The sequence below is a fragment of the Nicotiana tabacum genome, chromosome 6 (genome assembly GCF_000715075.1).
Source record: "Nicotiana tabacum cultivar K326 chromosome 6, ASM71507v2, whole genome shotgun sequence".
Taxonomy (NCBI): domain Eukaryota; kingdom Viridiplantae; phylum Streptophyta; class Magnoliopsida; order Solanales; family Solanaceae; genus Nicotiana; species Nicotiana tabacum.
Window position 1 is genome coordinate 215,396,146 of NC_134085.1, and position 25,291 is coordinate 215,421,436.

General features: G+C 40.0%; 1 protein-coding gene and 1 pseudogene across 1 annotated transcript; both read left to right on the top strand.

The window, feature by feature from the left end:
* The first annotated feature begins 2,296 nt into the window (after positions 1–2,296).
* Positions 2,297–5,897, top strand: LOC107806366 (plant intracellular Ras-group-related LRR protein 7). Its single transcript, XM_075256686.1, has 9 exons — positions 2,297–2,681; positions 3,004–3,073; positions 3,237–3,283; positions 3,432–3,540; positions 3,641–3,726; positions 4,390–4,480; positions 4,733–4,818; positions 5,384–5,470; positions 5,547–5,897. Exons 1-9 carry the CDS (start codon positions 2,589–2,591, stop codon positions 5,655–5,657), a joined length of 780 nt encoding a protein of 259 aa, XP_075112787.1. The 5' UTR covers positions 2,297–2,588; the 3' UTR covers positions 5,658–5,897.
* Positions 5,898–24,148: 18,251 nt separating this feature from the next.
* On the top strand, positions 24,149–24,285 carry LOC142182423 (U6atac minor spliceosomal RNA; annotated as a pseudogene).
* Positions 24,286–25,291: the final 1,006 nt, after the last annotated feature.

Genomic DNA, 25,291 nt, shown 5'->3' on the forward strand with positions numbered 1-25,291 from the left:
ACGGTCACGTATACTTGCGTGTACTTGGGGAACCAACAACTTTTTGACAACTTATTTGGATGATTGTTATATGTTATATTGCACCGTATTGTAACTTTAAATGCAATGTTTGTTTTGATTGTTACTTAAATTATATTATATTGTAACGTTAAATCCATCACTACGTAACAATAAAAAGTGTCACTATATGTAACGACCGACTTGGTGTGATCACATCGTTATCATATTTTTCTCTCTCATTTTGTCCTTCCTTATTATGAAATAATTATATTTTATCTTTTTACTCTACCTTTTTATATAATAGTTTTATCTTGTACCATATTTTTTCTTTGTGATATTGCAAGTTTATTATTCATAATGTTGGTGCATGACATCATGAAACGATGATAAACAATACAATCTATCCAAACATTGTATCAATCAAAACGATACGATACAATACAATACAATACAATATATATAATATATTATGAAATGATACATAACAATCATCCAAACAAGATGTAACTAAAATAATAATAGTTACTGCCAATGTTAGACATTAGTTATTATATTTGATAATTCTTTATAGGAATTATGAATTTCCCCCCCACATAATTACTTGATACTTATCACTAATTTTATTTTTATACTTTTCGCAGGTTGTTTCCATGATAGCAACAGTAGAATCCCTTATTAGAGAATGATGGAGCAAAAGAAAAGAGAAAATAATAGCTATAAATAAAAGGCAAGCTAAAATCACACAAATTTCATTGAAAATGACCATTTAACATACTACGTGGATAAGTTGTTGAAATTTTAAATTTTAAAATATAGGTATGATCAAATAACTGATAATTTATGGATAAATTTTGGTGAAAGCGATGGTGATTTTAGAAAAAATAAAAGATGATAAACCGATATCATACATGCAAAAATTACAACGAGCAAATTTGCTACCAAAATATTCTAAGAATTTACTTCTTTCCCCTAATATATTCTTTCAAATTCATCCGAAAATAATTTTATGTACGTTTATGTTTTACAATGACAATAAAAAAAAAACTCTAGTGGTGGATTGTATCTATGGCAACATATATTCTCACATGGTCAATTTTATGTAGCACTGTCGATAAAAAGTTATGATCATATCAGAGCAATGAAAATAGATGAAAGGAACATACACCAAGAATATTGTCTGCATATACTCTATAAGAAAGCATTAGTGAGATATTTTTCATTACATGTTTATACTTTATAAAATTAAAATATCTAATTAAACTTTAAATGTACATCTTCTTATATTCGGATGACATTCAATCATCTTGACCTCGACAAATAAGCTACCACATAACAATCCACGTTGATCATTCACAAAACAAATGCTTATTAATTCATGTGTAAATCTTTACAAAAGATTTTGTTTCAATAATATTAATATTATTTTGCAAAATTGTATATTACATAACTCACTATTAAGGATGGCAAGCGGTGCGGTGCGGTTGCGGGGTGAATCCGCATAAACACGCAAAGATTTTAACTCGCCCTGCTCCGCCCGCGTAGCATTTTCACCCGCGTTCACCCTACCCACACACACCCGCGTCCACCCGCCCCGCATAAGTTTTTTATTTTATTTTGTTTGCTTATTTCTATTTTATATTTTGGCTGAAATTTCAGTTTAATCAACCAAAAATTTGAAAGTTCTTTTGTTGCTTATGTACTAATTCTTCAATTTTTTTAAAAAAAGAATCTGTTGGTTATTGTAAAAAGCAGATGACCGCTTATGTATTAATTTAGTATTCATTATAAAATAGTATTTACATTCCTATAATATTATTTCTAATATTCCTTGATAACTTGTGTATAACCCAATAATAAAATTAATTTGTTTGAGTTAGCTAAAAAAAATTGACTCTAAAAGAAGTTCAATAGGAAAGTTAAAAAAAAGTCTGCTTTGATCAAAAAAATATTAAACACGAAATATTATATTTGTCTTTTCGAAACAAAAGTCTATAAAAAACCATAACTTGAAGTTATCATCGAACTTCAAAAGAATAAGAAAGAAAATTTACTTAAACCCGCATAAACCCGCATGACCCGCATCCCGCCCCGCATCAATTTTTATGAAAAGATATTTCAACCCGTCCCGCCCCGCACCGCACTCGCATAACTGTGAACCCACCCCGTTCCGCATAGCCTTCAATATTCACCGTAGACTTGTCTTCAACTTCATTTGCACGATTCAAGGACAACCTCTATTAAGAAAAAAAAGTAAAACAAGAGTGGAAAAATAATATATTACGTAGTAATTTATATCGCCACTCGTGTGACAAAATCATAATAGAACCCAAGACCTCACCTCAAGCAATAACATCAAAAGCAAACCATTCAAAAGTCGTCGCCATTACCTTTCTCTCTGAGTTTCATATAGTCGTCGACTTCAACGCCGTTGGGTCCCTCCGGGGACCGGTAAACGAAAAGGTCTTCAACGCCGTTCCCTGAACCAGTTGAAGACCTTTTTATTCTACATTTTCCAATCATTTAATTAACCTTTGATTTCAATCTAATTCTCAAAGCGTTGTGTGTGTATATATAATATTCGAGTGATAATGGGTTGTCGCAGCAGCAAGGCAGCTGATGCTAGCACAATTTCGCGATGGCGTTCCACTGGCATCGTTGCTTTACGCGACTCTAAATTGAAGGCATTTCCTTTTTTAATTGTTTTATTTTCTTTTTTCTGATTACAATTAATTACATCTTCTTATTGCAATCACAGTTCGTATAATGTTTATTTCATGGCACTTTTAATTCATCGCCTTTCGTTTCACTATTTCTGAAAAATATGTTTTTGGACTTCAAATCCATTGTATTCTCATATATGTTTGATTAGCGTTTGATGGATGATGCTTACTGTTATGAAATTCATAATATAGCTAATAAGGCAATTCAGCTAGCCCGTTTGAAAAAGGTCAAATATTTGTGATGAAATGTTTGTTTGACTATCTTTTTTGTTTCTGTAAACAGACATTTCCTGATGAAGTTTTTGACCTGGAAAGATCTGTACGTACCCTCGACTTAACGCACAATAAACTGGGTATTGCTCTTTAGTTTCTTGAGCTCATAATTTTATATATATTTATTATCACTTTAGAGTATAAAACAAATGCTACTAGAAGATTGTTTTCGTATACTTCTTTATCTTATTTTCCTAAAGATTGTTTTCTTGGAAGCTAACTATTACTATTCTGTTGTGACAGTTGAAATTCCCGTGGAGATCAACAAACTAACTAACTTACAACGTCTTGTAAGTACAATATCCTGCTCTCCCTCTTTTTTTTTTTTTTTCCGTTTCTTAAAATTGAACATATTCCTATTAATGATGACCATATTTCTTAAGTTGATTATCTGATACTAAGAGCAAAAAATTTGTATTTCCAATTATCTCTATTCAGATTTTAGCTGATAACGTTATTGAGCGCCTTCCCATGAATTTGGGATTGCTTCAGTCTTTGAAAGTGGCAACACTTGATGGGAATCAGATCACAAACTTGCCTGATGAATGTAAGTGCAGATATGTTAGATCACTCATGTTGAGTGGATTACCTTTTTCTTATATATGACTGCACTCTCGGTTCTAACCATAGAAACTTCATGTGTTCAGTGGGGCAGCTGGTGAAACTTGAGCGTCTGTCTGTTTCAGCAAACTTGTTGACAAGCTTGCCTGACACAATCGGGAGCTTGCGTAGTGTAAGTGATTCATTACACTTTATCTGGTACCTGCTTTGTTAGTTCATTTAATGTGCTAATAAAGTTATTGATTATACGTTGTTTTATTGTTTGTTAAAAATATTTTTATTGTAAAGGTGTTTGGTGATAAAAGATTTACTTAAGTTTTGATCTTGCCAATGCCTTTGTTTGGAGAATTCTTCTAACTTGATATCCAGGACTATTGTGCTTAAGCTGTAGGTTTCAGTTGATACATATTTCTATGAAAGAAAGCCTAATTTATTTCTCAATTGTGCTAGTAAGCCCTTATTGTGACATTTATGTTACACCTCTTGCTTAATATTTTGATTAGTTTACCGTTATCTTTTCATTGTCACTGTTAAACAGAGTAAGTACTACTGTGTAGACTCGTTATAACTTATCATTCAAATTCTCGTGGTTGTTGTCTTGAAGTGATGAATTGGAGGCTCTGAATCAAGTTCGATGGTTCTGTTGACTCTATAAGGGCGTTTACAATTGCACAATATTGTTATTAAAAGATTATCAGTTACTTATGAATTCTAGATGATGTTTTTCTCTCTGTCTGTGTGTGTGAAGGTCATATTGCTTAGACTGGCATCTTCTCAGTTCTTTTTCACTGAAAACTTTGAGCTTTAGAATTTATAATATATTTTGGCAATGCAGTTGGTTTTGTTAAATGTTTCAAACAACAAGTTAAAGTTTCTTCCGGAATCAATTGGAAGTTGCTTTTCTTTGGAAGAACTGCAAGCAAATGGTACCTTCATCTTTAGCTCATAATCCTTCTGATTTTTCTGTCTCTCCTTTTCCTTTGGTTTCCTAGGCGTCGGAGCTTTGTATGTATATCAAATTGAACATTAGAATTTCCATCTTACATCTGAGAAGACTAGTCTTTGTAGTAGCCATTTTGAGTTGATATATAATATCATTTTCTTTTCTCCTTTTTCCTCAGATTCACAGTTAGTACTTCTATTGCTTTCTCTTGAGACTATGATTGCTTCTGTTACAGATAACTCTATTGAAGAGCTTCCTGGTTCAACTTGCAATCTCATTCAACTAAAATCACTCTGTTTGAATAATAATAATCTCAATCAGGTAATTTTCAAAATTTCCTCTCTCTCTCACTCTCACGTACACACTCATGGACATGTGCACAAGCATGGTAAGTATAAGTAGATCTAAGGTTTTACTGTCTGTACCACGTAATATTTTTGAGTAAAACCGATATTTACTTTGTTATAGACTAAAATTTTCTTTTGATGCTTGTAGTGTTTTCTCTCTCCCCCCCCCCCCCCCAACCCTCTCGCTCCCCCTTTCCTTACAAAAGACTATTCAACAGAATTGTATATAAATATGTTATATAGCTCTTCATCAACCATAAGACAAGCATGGAAAAGCATTTTCTTTAACGAAGAAGAAGCTTTACATAGGGAAACTGTAATTGAAACATCCTCGTGTCTTTAACTTGAGATGTGAAATAGTCGTTGTGCCAAATATAGATATTTGCTTAGTAATCTTCATCTGAAGTCATTTGTTTAAACTTCTAAGTAGATTCTTGTCTTTAAGGCATTATCATCCTGGAATTTACTATTCTACTAGCTTTTGTGCTTATTTTATAGACATCTTTTAGCTGTTGATATGTTGGTTCTCATTTTCTCAGATGCCTTTAAACTTATTAAAAGAATGCAAGGGTCTGCAGAGCATAGCTCTACATGGCAATCCCATTTCCATGGACCAATTTCAACAAGTCACTATTGGGCTCACTTCCGTGCATCCTGAAAAAAGTCACTAATGGAGATCTCCATTGACTACTTTTCTTTCAGATGGAAGGATTTCAAGAATTTGAAACCAGGCGTAAAAAGAAGTTCGACAAACAAATTGATTCAAATGTGATAATTAGTTCTAAAGGGCTTGACGAGGGTGTTGATTTATGATACCAATGTTACCGTATTTTTGTAAGGCTCTCCATCTTATTAATCTTGTCTTTATATCTTTACTTCCTATTTTGGTTAAAAAAAATGAAACTTCTCCCATCCTATACGGTTAGGCATAAGCCACATTTCACGAAAAGGGGTTGGCATCTGCTTGTAATGTCTTTTACGTCTAAATTTGACAACTTCATTGTAGTCAAATGCTCATGTCATTACTTGATATGCATGTTAGCTTTGATCTTACCTCCGTACCATATTACCTCTGCTATCATTTACGCCCCAACCATATAGCTTGTATGACAACTATAAGCTTATAGCGCTGCCACTGAGGGTATCCATGGTGGAAAACATGTTCAATATAAAAAAAGTACGAAATAATTGCTTACGGACAATGTTCCTTGCAACATGATTCTGTTGTCTACCAGTTAATTTGATTGCCAAACTAGTTTCAACTGAGTATATGCTGAAATGCCAGATCTGCTGGCCAATTTGTTTTGTTGCAGTTGGGTGGAAATGTGAGGCGTTGTAATTGTTTGACTTCGATAAATGGCTATTACTGCTGACTGCTAAGAATATGCTCAGGCCATACAAACTTAGTAGAGCCTTCAAATCAACTTAAACAACATCAAAAACACGAATCACACATAGATTCAAGCCTAATACAACAACAACAACAACAACAACCCAGTATAATCCCACTTAGTGGGGTCTGGGGAGGGTAGTGTGTACGCAGACCTTACCCCTACCCTGAGGTAGAGAGGCTGTTTCCAAATAGACCCCCGGCATCCTTCCCTCCAAGAACTTCCCACCTTGCTCTTGGGGAGACTCGAACTCACAACCTCTTGGTTGGAAGTGGAGGTTGCTTACCATCAGAGCAACCCCTCTTGTCCAAACAATTGATTTCAACATTATTACCTTCAAGATTATAACATTTTACAACTAAAAACACAATCAGACACATAAATAGGAAAGAATGGAGTGAAGCCACTCTGTTAATTTTCAGAAATATAGCAGGAACATTGGTGTGATCTTATGCAAATGTCTAGAGTGTTACTGTAATGTATAAAGCATGAACCAAATTTTTTGAAGGAAAAAAAAAACTAGTGTGGAGAAAATGAATGAAAATACCCACGGTTAACGCCCCGGGGAAATTTCTATGTTAATACCCACTAACAATAAAATTATCCCAGATTTCTGCATTATGCACACCTTACGTATTCGCATTATGCATATTCCACCATATAATTACATTCTTTGATTTACATCTTAACTGTTCGATTTTATTACAAAAAGATGCAAGATTTGTGATTCAGATTTAAATATTTCTTATGGCTGAATTGAAATACCAAAATAAAAAATAATGTTGCGCCTTAGTTCATATAATCTCTAATCTTAATATAGCTATTCATTCTATTCGTTCACTAGGCAAAAGGGAGGGAATCAAAACCAGCGGTGTGATTTGGTTAGCAGAAATCGTTTTACACATTCATGCCAAGTCTCAATTAGTTGTTTTGCCAAAGGTGAAACTAAAAATAAAAAGAAGAAAAAATACAATACATATTAAGAATGGTAAAGGTGAGAAATTTCACACAAAGGACAAGATACAGTAACTGTAATCAAATTGTACCATATCTTTTTCCACACAAAATAATTCACTAAAGTTACACCACGTGAGTGACCAATTTTACTAGAGTATCCTTTTACACACAAAAAAATAATGAAATAATCGTATGAATTCGAACAAGTGAAATTAAAGTGGTAATTTCTTACCCCTTAGCAGCACGTGAGCAGGGGCGGATCTATGTTGTAGGAAAGGTTGGTACGCCACCCGCAAGCTTCGATCGAGATTGTATTTATATCTTTATGCACATAGTAGATTATGTATAAATACTAAAGGTGGCACCTACACTATATAATTGGTGCAAGGTGCCACTGGCAAAGGGCAAGGTTTTCCATCCAATTGAGGGGAGTTCGAACCTAGTCTACGACGTGTATTTTGCTGTCTTTTTACTTTTTTTGGCTTACTGCAAATGATTGTTTTTACGTGTATTTTTGTTCTTTCGGCTTGCTTCAAATACATGTTTTTGTATTTTGCTCTTTTTGGCTTGTTGCAAATACACATTTTCACATGTATTTTGCTCTTTGGATTTGGTGCAAATACACCTTTTTTTTTTTGTAAGAATTCCTCTTTTCACTATCCTTTATTAATCCTAATTGACTGTTTTTTAATTAATTCTTAATTTTTTTCTCGCTATTTTAGGTATTACTCTCACTAAGTGCTAAATTTAAATAGATTATGGTTGTTGTTGTGTTATTTATCTTGATCACCTGATATTAAGAGTGATTCTGCTATGTTCTCAATCATGATATGGCCCTATAAGGACGCCAGTTAGAAGAAGTACCAGCCTCATAAGAAGTCAGTACGAAGCTCCCACCGGATTGTGTATGTACCAAAGGTGCGAGTATCATAATAGAGCTTCAAGTTATGGACGTGAATTACACCTAGGTGGAAGGGAGGTCATGAGAGAGATAGAAGATACGATGCGGGATTTTAAGGTAAGTAAGGTAAAAGTGAACAACGTATGAGATACTCAAGGGCAGAATATCATGAATAGTCTATACTTCGGATAGAAGGCTATAAGCACGAGGATTCAATATCCAAGAATAATAGCAGCATCGTCAATGGCATATCTTCTAGTCAATGATTTCTAGGTATCGAGAGGTCTAGTTAAGAACGTAGAGAAAAGTTAAAGGGGATGCGATATCTCGTTTGATGTTTCAGAAATGCATAAGGGGAATCGATCGCAAGCTAAATTATGATAGAACAACAGGGTTTTAGAAAGACAAAAATAAGGATAAGAAGAAGGTAAGTGAGAAGGTGACGACAATGGATAAGTCCTTGGGATAAAACCCGTGAAAACAAAGGAGCTGATGGTCCCTCTAAGTTATAGAACGCTCAATATAGCCTAAATAAACTCAAAGGAGTCTAAGACTAGTAGCATTTAGAAAAGATGGAATGCTGCCTGAGGATGTAATTGTGATAGATAAAGGACGATGTTTGGGCCTTCGATTAAGTAATGATTTGAAGAGAATTTCATGGATTGTACGGGATTAAAATACCCACGTAAGTCAATCACATTGGGATGCTATAAAATACGATCATTAAAGTACAGTATCACCCCTAAGTGGATCAGAAAAATAAATTTAAATATTCATCCATGCAACGTAAGCCCTAGTGGCAAGGTATGATGTAAGAAGTTTCAAGTTATCAGTGGTATATTGTAGATTAATATCGAGGTGAATTAACGATGGATGGACAATAGTCACAAAGTATGAGATGAGATTAGGCCGCCATTCTTAAAATGAACAGTAATGAGGAAGTATCAAAGGACTAAGATTTATTAATATGGGATAAGCAATTGATAATGAAAGGGAACGGGTGGTAAGCCTACCACAAATGATATTAAAATGGGAGCGGGTGGTACGCCTATCACAAGTATGATGAAATGGGAGCAGGTGGTACGCCTACCACGAGATATTGAGAAATGGGATCGGGTTGCACGCCTGCAACAAGATGAGTTGATTATGAAAGTCGTCTTATCTCTTTATTTTGTGATAGAAGCTAAACTGTAGTTGTACGATTTATTGTTCCTGATATTCATTTCTATCTGTTGCCCCTGAAGCATGCTCCTACCCTCCGCTTAACTGGTTTATTCATGTTGTTTTCCATTTATTCCTGTTTTATTTTCTGCTGCATATTATATAACTGCACAGGTTTATTTGGTAGTCTGATCCTAGCCTCGTCACTACTTCGCCGGGGTTAGGCCAGACACTTACCAGCACATGGGGTCGGTTGTGCTGATGCTACACTCTGCACTTATGTGCAGATACCGGAGCAGCATTTGAGCAGCAGCGTTAGATCGGGAGCCATCCTTCAGTCCACGGAGACCCGAGGTAGCCTTGCAGGTGTCCGCAGGCCTGACGTCTCCTCTATCTTACTCTTCATTTTGTTATCTCATGTATCCGAGACAAACAATTGTTAAATTTCTTCAAACGGTTGTATTTAGTATTCTTAGAAGTTCATGGGTAATGTGACGCCAAATTTTGGGTAGAGGTTGATGTTGGATTCCACATTTCTTTTAGTTTTACTTATTTAAGTCTTCCGCTCATTTAATTTATTCCACTGTCTTTACATTAGTCTTGTTAAATTGTTAAAGAAGGATTTTATTGACGAAAAAGGTAGATAAGAGTTGGCTTGCCTAGCTCCTATTAGTAGGCGCCATCACGACTCCCGAGGGTGGGGAATCCGGGTCGTGACAAGTTGGTACTAGAGCACTAGGTTACATAGGTCTCACAACTCACGAACAAACTTAGTAGGGTCTGAGGGATCGGTACGGAGATGTCTGTATTTATCCCCCAGAGGCTACAAAGTTAGAAAAAGTTTCACATTTTTTCTTTCTTGTCATGCGGTTTGGTTTCTTAATGCTAATTGAACTTCTACTCTGTTATTTCGCAGATGGCGAGAACACGCGCTTCCTTATCTTCCGATCAGCAGTCTGAGCCCCAGGCATCTCCCACTAGGGGCAAAGGACGAGGCTGTGTGAGAGGCCGAGGTAGGGGCAGAGCTCAGCCCCGAGCAGCAGCACCACTGGCGGAGGCTTAGGTTGACTTTGACGAGGGGGTTCTGGCCCCAGCTGCAGTAGTTCCAGTGGGCCCAGCTTAGGTCCTAGAGGGGTTTATTGCTACCCCAGTTTTTTAGGACGCTTTGGTCTGGTTGGTGGGCCTCATAGAGAGTGTCACCCGAGCAGGATTGCTTCCTATAGCACCAGCCACTTCTCAGGCTGGAGGAGGAGCCCAGACTCCTGCTGTACGTACTCCGGGGCAGGTAGCTCCCTAGGGTCAGGTTCCAGTGGTTCAACCAGCTATGGCAGTTCAGCCGGGGGTAGTTTCTCAAACCGGCGATAGCGCGGCTATGTCCGCAGATTCTTTGTGGAGGCTATACAGGTTCACCAAGCTCTTCACTACTACATTCAGCGGTGCTTCTTCTGAGGATCCCCAGGATTTATTATATAGCTGCTACGAGGTTCTTCAGAACTTGGGCATTGTTGAGTCCAATGGAGTGGATTTTGCTGCATTTCGCCTATTTAGATCCGCCAAGACTTGGTGGGGGGATTTCTGTTTAGCTAGACCAGCAGGGTCGCCGTCTTTGACTTGGGATCAATTTTCAAAGTTGTTCCTGGAGAAGTTTCTCCCCGTTACTCAGAGGGATGCCTAACGGAGGCAGTTTTAGCACCTCCAGCAGGGTTCTATGACGGTCACTCAGTATGAGACCAGGTTCATTGATCTAGCTCACCATGATCTTGTCATACTTCCCACTGAGAGGGGGGGGGGGGGGGTGAGGAGATTTATTGATGGTTTGACTCAGCCGATTCATCTCCAGATGGCTAGGGAGACTGGTAGTGAGATCATCTTTCAGGAGGAGGCCAATGTGGCCCGCAGAGTTAAAATGGTTTTGTCATAGGGAGGTGGTCACGGGGGAGACAAAAGAGCCCATCATTCTGGCAGATTCAGTGGTACCTCGTCTAAAGGTAGAGATACGTATGGTATAGGCCATCCTCCTAGGCCCTTTCAGTCAGCCCCCAGGTCTCTCATGGTACTTCAGGTGGTCGTGGTTCCCAGCCGCAGTATTCCGAGCAGCCGCCCATCTGTGCACCACCGCTTTAGAGTTTTTAAGGTCGTCAGCCCCAACAGCTGAGGGCTTGTTTTACTTGTGGCGATGCGAGGAACATTACCAGGTACTACCCTCGCGCGCCAGGTGGCCATCAGCATCAGGGTTCTCGTGCCATGGTACCGGCAACAGGTGCTTCACAGCCAACCCAGCCAGCTAGAGGCGGGGGTAGAGGTACTAGAGGTGGATTCAGAGGTCATAGAGGTGGAGCTCAAACCTCTAGAGGTGGAGATCAGCTAGCAGCAGATCGACCTAGGGATAGTACAGGGTGGTGGGGCCCAGCCCTGATGTTACGCCCTTCCAGCTAAGCCCGAGGCTGAGGCTTCAGATGCAGTCATCACAGGTACGGTTCTGGTTTGTGATCGAGATACTTCAGTACTATTTGATCCAGGGTCTACGTATTCATATGTTTCATCTTATTTCGCACAATGCTTAGTCATGCCTAGTGATGCATTAGGTATTCATGTATATGTGTCTACACCGGTAGGTGACTCTATCATGGTCGACCGAGTCCATCGTTCGTGTGTCATAGTGATTGGGGGTCTTGAGACCTGTGTAGACTTGTTGCTCTTAGATATGGTGGACTTCGATATCATATTGGGTATGGATTGGCTATCACCCTATCACGCTATCTTGGACTGCCATGCCAAGACTGTGACCTTAGCGTTGCCGGATATGCCTCGTTTAGAGTGGAGAGGCACACCAGGTTATTCTACCCGCATCGTCATTTCGTACGTGAAGGATCGACGTTTGGTTGAGAAGGGGTGTCTGGCCTATTTGGCCTATGTTCGTGATTCCAGTGCTGAGGTTCCTCCTATAGATTCTATGCCTATTATTCGGGAGTTTCCCGATGTTTTCCCTTCAGACCTGCCGGGCATGCCACCTGACAGGGACATTAATTTCTATATTGATTTGGCTCCGGGTACTCAACCCATTTCTATCCTGCCATATCGTATGCCGCTGCCGGAGTTAAAGGAGTTAAAGGACTAGTTACAGGATTTGCTAGAGAAGGGTTTCATTAGAGCCAGTGTTTCGCCTTGGGGCGCGCCAGTGTTGTTTGTCAAGAAGAAGGACAGATTGATGAGGGTGTGCATAGACTACCGACAGTTTAACAAGGTAACGATTAAGAATAAGTACCCACTGCCGAGGATTGATGATTTGTCCGACCAGCTTTAGGGTGCCAGGGTATTCTCCAAGATTGACTTGAAATATGGCTACCATCAGTTGAGGATTAGGGCATCCGATGTCCCTAAGACATTTTTCCGCACTCGGTATGGGCATTATAAGTTCCTGGTCATGTCATTTGGGTTGACCAATGCCCCAACAACATTTATGGAGTTGATGAACCGAGTGTTCAGGCCATATTTGGACATGTTCGTGATAGTCTTCATTGATGATATTTTGGTGTACTCCCGCAGCCAGGAGGAGCACGAGAAGCACCTTAGAGTGGTTCTTCAGACTCTGAGGAATAGTCAGTTATATGCCAAGTTCTCCAAGTGTGAGTTCTGGCTGAGTTCAGTAGCATTTCTGGGTCACGTTGTATCAGCAGAGGGTATTTAGGTGGACCCGAAGAAGATTTAGGCAGTCAAGAACAGGCCTAGACCAGCATCAACTACAGAGATTCAGAGTTTCTTAGGATTGGCAGGCTACTACCGTCGGTTTGTGAAGGGGTTTTCATCTATTGCAGCCCTGATGACCAGGTTGACCCAGAAAGGTGCCCAGTTCAGATGGTCCGACAAGTGTGAGGCGAGCTTTCAGAAACTCAAGACAACTCTGACCACGACACCGGTGTTGGTTTTGCACACAGAATCTGGGCCTTATACCATTTATTGTGATGCTTCCCGTATTGGGCTTGGTGCAGTGTTGATGCAGGATGGCAAGGTTATTGCCTATGCTTTGAGGCAGTTGAATATTCATGAGAAGAACTATCCAGTGCATGATTTAGAGTTGGCTGCTATTGTTCACGCCTTGAAGATTTGGAGGCACTAATTGTATGGCGTGGCATGTGAGGTGTTCACTGACCACAAGAGTCTTCAGTACTTGTTCAAGCAAAAGGAGTTGAATTTGAGGCAGATGAGGTAGTTGTAGTTGTTGAAAGACTATGATGTCACCATTTTATATCATCCAGGGAAGGCCAATGTGGTGGCCGATGCGTTGAGTAGGAAGTCAGCCAGTATGGGCAGTCTTGCTTATATTCCAGTCAGTTAGAGGCCACTTGCTTTGGATGTTCAGGCTTTAGCCAATCAGTTCGTGAGACTGGATGTTTCTGAGCCCAGTCGTGTATTGTCTTGCACGGTCGCTCGTTCTTCATTATTGGAGCGTATCCATGATCGGTAGTTTGATGATCCCCATTTGTGTGTCCTTAGGGACATGGTGCAGCGTGGAGGTGCCCAGCAGGTTACCTTAGATGCGGATGGAGTTTTGAGATTTCAGGGGCAAGTTTGTGTGCCCAATGTAGATGGACTTCGAAAATTGATTTTAGAGATGGCCCATAGTTCCCAGTACTCTATTCATCCGGGTGCCGCGAAGATGTATCAAGATTTGCGGCAGCATTATTGGTGGCGTAGAATGAAGAAGGATATTGTAGCATATGTGGCTCGGTGTTTGAATTGTCAGCAGGTCAAGTATGAGCATCAGAGGCCTAGTGGTCTATTTTAGAGGATTGAGCTTCCCGAGTGGAAGTGGGAGAGAGTTACTATGGATTTTGTTACTGGACTTCCGTTGACTCGGAAGAAGTTTGATGCGATATGGGTTATTGTTGATAGGCTAACCAAGTCAGCACACTTCATTCTTGTGGCAGTCTCCTATTCATCCGAGAGATTAGCTGAGATTTATATCCGGGAGATCGTTCGCCTTCATGGTGTGCTGGCATCTATCATTTCGGACCGGGGTAAGCAGTTTACCTCGTGCTTATGGGGAGCAGTTCAGCGATAGTTGGGAACACGGGTTGAGTTGAGCACAATATTTCATCCCCAGATAGACGGGCAGTCTGAGCGGACTATTCAGATTTTGGAGAATATGCCCCGGGCTTGTGTTATTGACTTTGGAGGTTCGTGGGATCAATTATTGCCTTTAGCGGAGTTTGCCTACAACAACAGCTACCAGTCGAGCATCCAGATGGCTCCTTATGAGGCTTTATATGGTAGGCGGTGTCGGTTTCCGATTGGATGGTTTGAGCCGGGAGAGGCTCGGTTGATAGGTACAAATTTGGTTCAGGAGGCCTTGGACAAGGTCAAGATCATTCAGGATAGGCTTCGTTCGGCTCAGTCGAGGCAAAAGAGCTATGCAGATCATAAGGTTCGAGATGTAGCTTTCATGGTTAGTGAGCGAGTATTGCTCTGAGTGTCGCCTATGAAGGGCGTGATGAGGTTTGGGAAGAAGGGCAAGCTTAGCCCTAGGTTCATTGGGCCATTTGAGATCCTTGATCGAGTGGGAGAGATGGCTTATAGACTTGCATTGAAGCCTAGCTTATCAGTCGTGCATCCAGTTTTTCATGTATCCATGCTTCGGAGGTATCACGGCGATCCAACCCGCGTGTTAGACTTCAGCATTGTCCAGTTGGACAAGGACTTGTCTTATGAGGAGGAGCCGGTAGCTATTCTGGACCGGCAAGTTCGTCAGTTGAGATCCAAGAGTTTTCCTTCTATTCGTGTTCAGTGGAGAGGTCAGCCCCCTGAGGCATCGACCTGGGAGTCCGAGTCTGATATGCGGAGCCGTTATCCCCATCTTTTCCCCGACTCAGGTACTCATTTCTTTTGTCCGTTCGAGGACGAACGGTTGTTTTAGAGGTGGAGAATGTGACGACCCAAAGGGTCATCACTTGTTTCCTTACCCTTTCTATGCCTCCGAGGTCTTGAAAACCTCATTTAGAGTTGCCTCGATTTGCGTGCGCAGTCCGGGCATGTAGCTGGAAAGCTTAAATATGAATTCTGTGAGAAAATGTTAAATCTTGATGTTAAATGGATTAAGTTTGACTTTGGTCAACATTTTGGGCAAACGGACCCGAATCCATGATTTGACGGTCCCAGAGGGTCCGTAGGAAAATATGGGACTTGGGTGTATGCCCGGAATCGAATTCCGAGGTTCCAAGCCCGAGAAATGAATTTTTGTGTGAAATTGTTTTCTAAAAATAATTAAGGAAATTGGAAATGAAACTTGATTAAAAGACTGTAGTATCAGGCCCGTATTTTGGTTCTGACGCCTGGTACAAGCCTTATATATGGTTTAAGCGCTTTCTGTAAAGTTTGGTTGAAATCGGACGCCGTTTGACGTGTTTTGGACTTAAAACTCTAAAATTGATGTTTTGTGAAAACTTAGGAGGAAATTAGGGGTCTTAAGGCCTACTTTGATGTTTATGATGTTGTTTTGGCGATTTGATCGCACAGATAAGTTCGTGGGATATTTTTGAGGTTGTGTGTATGTTCGGTTTGGAGCCCGGAGGGCTTGGGTGAATTTTGAGTAGGTTCCGGGAGGTCTTAGACTTAAAATACTAGGTGTTGCAGGTTCAGGAGAATTTGCAGGCTCCAGCGCACCCACGGTCACCTTAGCGCGGTCCGTGGTGTGTGCTGCGTGGATGCGGTCGCCTTAGTATAGTCCATGGTGGAAGCTACGCGGCCGCGGTCGCGGTCGTCCATGCGCGGTCCGCGTAGCTAACTTCAGAGAGCCAGCACTCTCCAGGTCTACTAGCGCGGCCGCATTCCCCTTTTGTGCGGTCCGCTCTGGATGATTCAAAGAGTTGTATTTTGTTCAGTTCTTCAGCGCGGCCGCGGTCCATTTTTGCGCGGTCCACGCTGGGACTTCAGCGGGGGTATATAAAGACGGGAATTTCAGCTATTTTTCACTTTTTCAAAAACCCAAAACATAAGAGACGATTTTCCAAACAATTCTTCTTCTTCAAAATGATTGATAAGTGATTTCTAACTCATTTTCTTCACTCTTTAACATCTTTTAACTTAATTTCAACTTCAACACAAAGATTTTAATAGGGAAATTTGGGAATTTTGGGTAGAACCTAGGTTTTCAAAATTTGGGGGTTTTGGACCTCAATTCGAGGTCCGATTCCAAAATAAATTATATATTTGAGTTCATAGGGGAATGGGTAATCGGGTTTTGGTTCAAACCTCGGGTTTTGACCATGTGGGCCTGGGGGCATTTCTGACCTTTTGGGGAAAAATGATGAAAAAGCTATAATTAGACATGGGTTTGATTTGTTTAGCACATATTGATACTATGAAGTCATTATTGTATAGATTTGGTTGAGTTGGAGCCAAATTCGAGAGGGAAAGCGGTTATTGAGGATTGAATTGGCCGTGGAAGTTTGAGGTAAGTGTTTGGTTTAACATTAGCTTGAGGGAATAGGAGTTGAGTCTTATTTGCTACTTGCTAACTGATCGAGTACGATGTATAGGCATGGTGATGAGTATCTATACATTGGTGTCCAACATGACCGTAAGTCTTAAATTGATAATCGTGTATCCTTAATTGATCCTATGGAAGTTGTGATTGAATATTGGTATAAGTGGTGCCAAGTAGAAGTTAAATAATATTGGTTATAGCTGATTCTCCCTTGCCGGGATGTTTGACTTGTTGTTATTGTTTTCCTCTTGTCGGGAAGTCATTATTTGTGTATTCTCCCTTGCCGGGATTATGTTGTGTATTTTGTTGGAAAGTAATGGGAGCGGGTGGTACGCCTACCACAATTGATAATGAAAGGGAACGGGTGGTACGCCTACCACAAATGATATTGAAATGGGAGCGGGTGGTACGCCTACCACAAGTAATGGGAGCGGGTGGTATGCCTACCACGAGATATTGAGAAATGGGATCGGGTTGCACGCCTGCAACAAGATGAGTTGATTATGAAAGCCGTCTTATCTCTTTATTTTGTGATAGAAGCTAACCTGTAGTTGTACGATCTATTGTTCCTGATATTTATTTTTATCTATTGCCCCTGAAGCATGTTCCCTCCCTCCGCTTAACTGGTTTATTCTTGTTGTTTTTCCGCTGTACTTGTATATATATATATCTGCACAGGTTTATCTGGAGTCTGTTCCTAGCCTCGTCTCTACTTCGCCGGGGTTAGGACAGACACTTACCAGCACATGGGGTCGGTTGTGCTGATGCTACACTCTGCACCTATGTGTAGATACCAGAGCAACATTTGAGCAGCAGCGTTAGATCGGGAGCCAGCCTTTAGTCCACGGAAACCCGAGGTAGCCTTGCAGGCATCCGCAGGCCCGACGTCTCATCTATCTTACTCTTCATTTTGTTATCTCATGTATCCGAGACAAACAATTGTTAAATTTCTTCAAACGGTTGTATTTAGTATTCTTAGAAGTTCGTGGGTAATGTGACACCAGATTTTGGGTAGAGGTTGATGTTGGATTCCGCATTTCTTTTAGTTTCACTTATTTAAGTCTTCCACTCATTTAATTTATTCCGCTGTCTTTACATTAGTATTGTTAAATTGTTAATGAAGGATTTTATTAACGAAAAAGGTAGATAAGAGTTGGCTTGCCTAGCTCCTATTAGTAGGCGCCATCACGACTCCCGAGGGTGGGAAATCCGGATCGTGACACCCAGAACCCGGTGTCACAAGTGCAGTAGCATCTACTGACAAGGAAATATAATACAACATCTATCCGGAATACATTAGACAGGAAGTAAATACAGTATACGGGAAGGGACTGCTCTTGCTGCGGCCGTCTCGAACAATGCAGCTCACCTAGTCCCCGAATCATTCGTGCTGCTACACCCAGTAGACCGCTAGAGTTACATGTACCTGTGCAACAAAAATGCACAGAAGTGTAGTATGAGTACGAAAACAACGTGTACTCAATGAGTATCCCGCCTAATCTCGAAGAAGTAGAGACGAGATGGTCGACTTCATTACTTACTAGAGGTCCAATAATAATATACTAAAGTGTGAGGAAATCATGAATTTTATATAGCAGTTCTAACTCACAAAGCCAGAAAATTAGGCAAAATACCTTCAATAAATAATAAAGGATTTTCAAGGTTTACTTTTCATTATCTTATCAATTTATATCAAGCCACGAAAGGCAACGTTTCATTTAAAATTCTCAGGCGACAATATATCATGCGCAAATCATGCCAAGGTCGATGGCCCGCTCCAACAGAATTAAAATGTGCACTTGCCGAGGGTCGACGGTGCGCCTATGGATGCATCTATTACCCCACTCGCGAACTAACCTGCGACGCGGTCAACATAAAATAAACACACACCCTGCTCGCGCATCATGCATGCGACGCAGGTACACATAGAGATACATGCTCAAACAATCAATCAAGAATTATCGGGGGACATTATCCAAATAAAACAACTTCTCTTTTAACAATTCGAGAAAAGTAACGTTTAATCCCTTTTTAAATTCATTTACTAATCCGAGGTGATTTAAGCAATCCAAGCCGTCAATAAGTTCACAATTAATCCAAGTATAGCATGCTTTTGGGTCCTAACTACACGGACAATAGCATCATAGTAGCTACGCACAGACTCTCGTCACCTCGTACGTACGTAGCCCCCACAAATAGGAGCACATAATCAATTATTTCACCTATGAGTACAGTTCTCACTTACAAGGTTAGAAAGGAGACTCACCTCGCTCCGAAGATCCATAACCGACATTCCACGCCCTTCCGAAGACTCTAATTGATGCACCATGCTCCAAAACTAGCGAACAATCACGCAAATCCATTAATATATGCTCAAATATTCATTACAATCTAATTTATAGCAATTCCTAACTCCGATCGAAAAGTTGACCAAAACACCCTCGGGCCCACGTGCCTGAAATCTGAAATTTTTCGAAGATAAAGGTTACCCATGACCTTAGGAACTCAAATATATAATTTTCACTAAATTCCATACTCAATATCGTGGTCAAATTCCAAGAAATGTCAATTTCTAGGTTTTCCACCAAAACCTCAATTTTTCCATAATTTCCTTGCCTAAATACATGTATAAACTTTGTATTTAACTCAAAGCTAGTATAAATTACTTACCTCATGACGAGTGATGAAAATGGCACCTCAAAATTGCTCGCCATCGGCTCCAATGGAAGAAAAAGGGTTGAAATGAACCCAACCCCGAATTTTAAAAGACCTCACTACCTCAACTATTTCCACACCTGCGGTCCTTTGACTGCTTCTGCGCTTCCGCAGGTGCGGTTAAAATTCTGCATTTGTGGTCCTCTCTAGGCCACCCCTTTTCGCTTCTGCGCCAACTCTTTCGCAGATCCGTTAATCCCATTTTCGATCCGTTAACCACCCGGAATTCACCCGAGGCCCCCGGTATAACAACCTGACCGGTCGTTTTTGAGCTATAGCGCATTTTTCAGCAGCCTAAGGCCATGAGCATCTTCATTTCAGGTATTATGACTTGTACACGTGGTCGGAATTAGATTTCGGGAAGTTCAGAGTTGAATTGAAAAGAGAATTCTCATTTTGTAAGCTTATAGTTGAAAGAATTAACTATGATTTGAATTTTGAGTAAATGACCTCAGAATCGGGATCTGAAGGTTTCATCAGGTTCGTATGATGATTTCGGACTCGGGCGTATGTCCGGATCGGGTTTTGGATGACCCGGGAGCATTTTGGCACCCATTGTGGAAGTTAGCATTTTTGGAAGGAATTTCATAAGATTGGCTTGAAGTGCATTTCAGCATTATCAATGTCCATTTGGGATTTCGAGACTGGGAGTAGCTCCGTATGGTGATTCTGGAGTTGGGAGCGCGATCGGAAGTGAATTCGGAGGTCCGTACGTCATTTTGGAACCATTTGGCTAAAGATTTCTTTGAAGGTTTTTGAGAAGTTTGACCGAAGGTGGACTTTTTGATATCAGGGTCGGAATCCGATTCCGGAAGTTGGAGTAGGTCCATAATGTCAAATATGACTTGTGTGCAAAATTTGGGGTCAATCCGATGTGATTTAATAGGTTTCGGCATCGAAAATAGAAGTTTGAAGTTCTAAAGTTCTTAAAGCTTGAATTGGAGGTTGATTCATGATTTTAGCGTTGTTTGATGTGATATGAGGCCTCAAGCAAGTCCGTAATGTGTTATGGGACTAGTTGGTATGATTGGTGTGGGTCCCGGGGGCCTCGGGTGGATTCCGGATGACTAACGGATCGAAATTTGGCATTGTTGGATAGCTGAAGGGCCTGGTTGCTGGTATTTCCGCTTCTGCGGAAATGGGACCGCAGAAGCGAGAAAGGGAGCCGCAGAAGCGGATTGTGGTCAGGGGTTCATGGACCGCAGATGCGGTCAAGGGTCCGCAGAAGCGGGACCGCATCTGCGGAATTTGTGTCGCAGAAGCGAAAAGGGTCAGCCTAGGGGAGGACCGCAGAAGCGGCGCTTGGACTGCACCTGCAGAACCGCAGAAGCGGTCAAGGGACCGCAGGTGCAGAATTCACTGAGCCAGTGAGTTCTTTAAAAATCGGGAGAAGGTCATTTCTCTCCCATTTTTCACTTGGTATGGGCAATTTTTGGAGAGCTTCAAGGAGGGATTTCGTCATCTATGTTAAGTTTTGGAGCATTTGTGCAATGGTTCAAGTCTTCGGAAGAATGTAGAATGACGGTTAAGGATCTTCGGAGCGAGGTGAGTCTCCTTTCTAACCTTGTAAGAGGGAATTGTCCCCATAGGTGAGTTAATTGGTTATGTTCTCCTATTTGTGGGGGCTACGTATGCACGAGGTGACGAGAGTCCGTGCGTAGCTACTATATGCTGTTGTCCGGGTAGTCTAGGACCCAAAAACATGCTATACGTGGATTATTTGTAAACTTATTGACATACTGAATTGCTTAAATCCCATAGAATTGGTAAGTGAATTTCTAAAAGGATTAAACTTCATTTTATTAAATTGATTAAAGGGGAATTACTTTTAATTGGATAATTGTTCCCTAATAAATTCCTAATTGGCTATTTGCGCATGATTTTTGATGTGTACCTGCGTCGCATGCATGATTCGCAAGCAGGGCATGTGTTTAAATTTTGGAACGGGCCGAACGCCTCTGCAGATTAAATAGATGCATCTATGGTTCGTGTCGTTCGACCCTCGGCAGTGCACAATTTACATTTCTGTTAGAGCGGGCCGTCGACCTCGGCATGATTTGCGCATGCTTGTAGTGCTTTCCTTGAAACTTATTTGAAGTTGTTGCTGCCTTTTCCCGGGTTTAGAATATTGGTAAAAATAATGAAAATGAGTATTTTCCTATAAAAGAAAGAATTGTCTATTTGCTTCTCCCTATTGAAATACAATCATGTTTTATAAATCCACGATTAAATATATTATGGATAAATCATTATTGGACCATTAGTAAGTGTCAAAGTTGACCATCTCGTCTCTACTTCTTCGAGATTAGTCGGGATACTCATTGAGTACTCATTGTTTTCGTACTCATACTACACTTCTGCGCATTTTTGTTGCACAGGTCTACATGTGGCCAGTGACTTAGTGGCATAGAGGCATGGTTGACACAGAGACTAGGTGAGCTGTACTTCCCTAAGGAGATTCCGCAGCTAGTATAGTCTCTCTCATATTTTATTTATTTTCTGTCCAATTGTATTCCGGACAGTTATTGTACTTATTTGGTTTCTCTTAAAAATTGATCATATACTCGTGACACCGGGTTCTGGGATGTATTTGGGTTTAATTCAGAAATTTTAAAGTTGTTAAACATTTCATTATTTATTCAGATGAATGTACTAATGTATTGTTTTAATCGCATAAAAGAAGTATTTTCAGAATTATTAAAACAAGGATTTAATTAAGAATTTCAGTTGGCTTGCCTGGCAGTGGTGTCCAGCGCCACCACGACCCTTAGTGAATTTTGGGTCATGACACCTAGGACCTCAACCAATCACATCAACCAGTTCTAAAACACATTACGGACTTGCTCGAGGCCTTAAATCACATCAAACAACGCTAAAATCATGAATCGACCTCCAGTCCAAACTTAATGAACTTTAAAATTTCAAACTTCTATTTTCGATGTTTAAACCTATCAAATCACGTCCGATTGACCTCAAATTTTGTACACAAGTCATATTTGACAATGCAGACCTACTCCAGCTTTCAGAATCAGATTCCAACCCCGATATCAAAAAGTCAACTTCCAGTCAAACCTCTCAAAATCCTCCGAATTCTATCTTTAGCCAAATGGTTCCAAAATGACCTACGGACCTCCGAATTCACTTCCGATCGTGCTCCCAACTCCAGAATCACCATATAGAGATATTCCCAGACTTGAAATCCCAAACGGACATCGATATTATTGAAATGCACTTCAACCCAGACTTATGAAATTTCTTCCAAAATGCTAACTTCCACAATAGACGCCAAAACGCTTCCGGGTTATCCAAAACCCGAACCGGGCATATGCCCAAGTCTGAGATCATCATACGAACCTGCTGGAACCTTCAGAATCTGATTCCGAGGTCATTTACTCAAAATACCAATCCTAGTTCATTCTTTCAATTTTAAGCTTCCGAAATAAGAATTCTCCTCCCAAATCAACTCTGGACTTCCCGAAATTCAATTCCGACCATACGTACAAGTCACAATACCTGAAATGAAGCTGTTCATGGCCTCAGAATGCTGAACGACGTGCTAGAGCTCAAAACGACCGGTCGGATGGTTACAAATATTAACAGAAACAAAAAGGAAATAAGAAGGCTCAAACATAAGTTAAGATTAAAGATAATACAATGACAACATATGCTATAAAGAAAAATATTGCTATCTGAAGGAAGAATTTTGGATTGTCCCTCATGTTTGGAGATGTTACCGCACTGCAACAGAGAATTAAAACAACTGATCAATTTTCTCCAAAAGCTAAAGTTTAACTGATAGGAAGGCTGTCCAATAATTCAACTAATTCCACTTGCTGCTGCTAGGAGATTTACCTAGCAATGCATTGAGAAAGCCTGTGAAAAGGCATGCTTTGGACGAAGACAATACCTGGCCCCGTTAGAACAACCATTATTAGATTATCACTCTGTAATTGCATAAACATGGTCAGAACAACATGCCTCGGAAACCAAATTAAAGAGATGACAAAGGACTCAAGTTGGATTACTTGCATAAAAGAACTACTCAAAGCTAGAGGATCGTAGATAATAAATCACATTTCTAATTGGATAATGTTCCAATCATTAGTAGAGTGCCAAAGTAATTATGCTATTAGCAGAGATGTAGACACTACATACATTGGTTATTGAATGCAATTTGGATCTCAAACATTATAATGGAAGAAAGCACCAGAAACTTGCAATATAACTGAAGTTCCAAAAGATCAGGATTAAGTTTAAAAAGAGGAGGGTATACTTCTAGGTCCATGGAACTTTCTTTCATTGTGAAGGAAAAGGAGGAAAGTCCACATGACATAAGGTGACAAAGAAAACAAAATAAGAGATGATATCAGTAATGAGCAATTTAGAGTCTTAGGGTTGTGTGGGGCAACAGAGTGAATCGGTGCAAGACAAGAGACACAAAATTTCCAACTTCGAACTTGGGATAAGTAGAAAAATCACCTTACAGGATCAACCAACAAACGATGTGCATCACGTAGGTCCGTCGATCATTGCTAGGCAAACTATGTAAGTTAATATCTACGGGGATAAAATTACATGACACAAAAACTCCTGAATCAAAATCTTCATGTTGTCAACGGCTCCTAGACCAAAATAATGGTAGTTTCTAGTAATTGAATGCAGAAGATTCAAGAATTATATTTGGAACATCAAACGTGTGTTCGTAGAAAGAAGAGATGGTTGGCATCTCCCCCAATAGGGAAGGGAAGTCGGGAACCGCCTTCGGGCTCTACCTGTTGCCACACACATCTGCGGTTAAGGCTACCACTTCGGTGGATCTTACCCCAACTTTATCAACCCAAAAACATTTTTTTGAAACATAGTGAACTATCTCGATGATTGTTCTTGCTCATCCCTATTAAGATCCACTAATCATATCCTAGTCAATTTCCCAACCCCTTTCAAACCATCTCAAGTAATGCTGCTCTACTCTTAAGAATCCAATGCTAACAGAACTTGATTTTTATTTGATATAATATGTCAGCAGTTATTTTACTTGGCAGTTCCTCATATCAACTCTAGTTTCATCTAAACCTTGATTACTGGTCAAGGACGACCTTCGATGTAGTTCAAACCTTATTAATCATCAGGCAGTCACTAATTTCCTTAGAAGATACAATTACTTTATAGTGTGTTTTCCTGATTGTCACCTAAATATAATCACTATAGATAGTTAAAGTTAGTTTCATTTTCCTTGTAAGATTATTGAGGAACCATTCTCTAAGTTTCTGTAGGACTAAATTGTAATTTTGAAGGTTTTTATAAAAAGACCAGGTTCCTTTGTTAAGACAATTTGAGGAAGACGGGGAAGGAATTGTGTGAGACATGCATAAGGCCAAATATGAGTTGAACCCTTGAAATTTAGTAACATGAAAGATCTAGCAAAGTATAGCAAAGTAAGGCTCTTGGGTCTCTTCAAAGTACAAGTTGCCATAGTGACAAAATGATTCTGATATAGGCATAAGAAAATATTCTAACATACCCTTTTAGGATAACTGATTCTTTTTCCCAAATCATAAAGCAACCACCATAACACAACCTACATCTTTCCTTTTTTCATCTTTTGAGAAAACATTACATCGCCATTGTCACAAAGCAATGCGGTCTCTAGCTCGGATAAAGGAGAACAATGCTAAGTTGACAGCAAACACAAAAACTATTTAATTATAATGAATTAGTATGACGAATCCTCTGAGGATCATATAGTCAGCCCAACTATTTTGGAATTCAGATGTTGTTTATCCATTGAATTTTACTAAAATAGGCATAACAGAACAGAAGACACCTTTTTAAAGGTGCT

Bases quoted from the DNA above. Each gene is read 5' to 3' on its own strand.
- LOC107806366 (XM_075256686.1), top strand. From the start codon at position 2,589: ATGGGTTGTCGCAGCAGCAAGGCAGCTGATGCTAGCACAATTTCGCGA. The intron at 3,727-4,389 runs GTAAGTGATTCA...TTGGCAATGCAG, and splicing joins CAATCGGGAGCTTGCGTAGT to TTGGTTTTGTTAAATGTTTC. The intron at 4,819-5,383 runs GTAATTTTCAAA...TCATTTTCTCAG, and splicing joins ATAATAATAATCTCAATCAG to ATGCCTTTAAACTTATTAAA.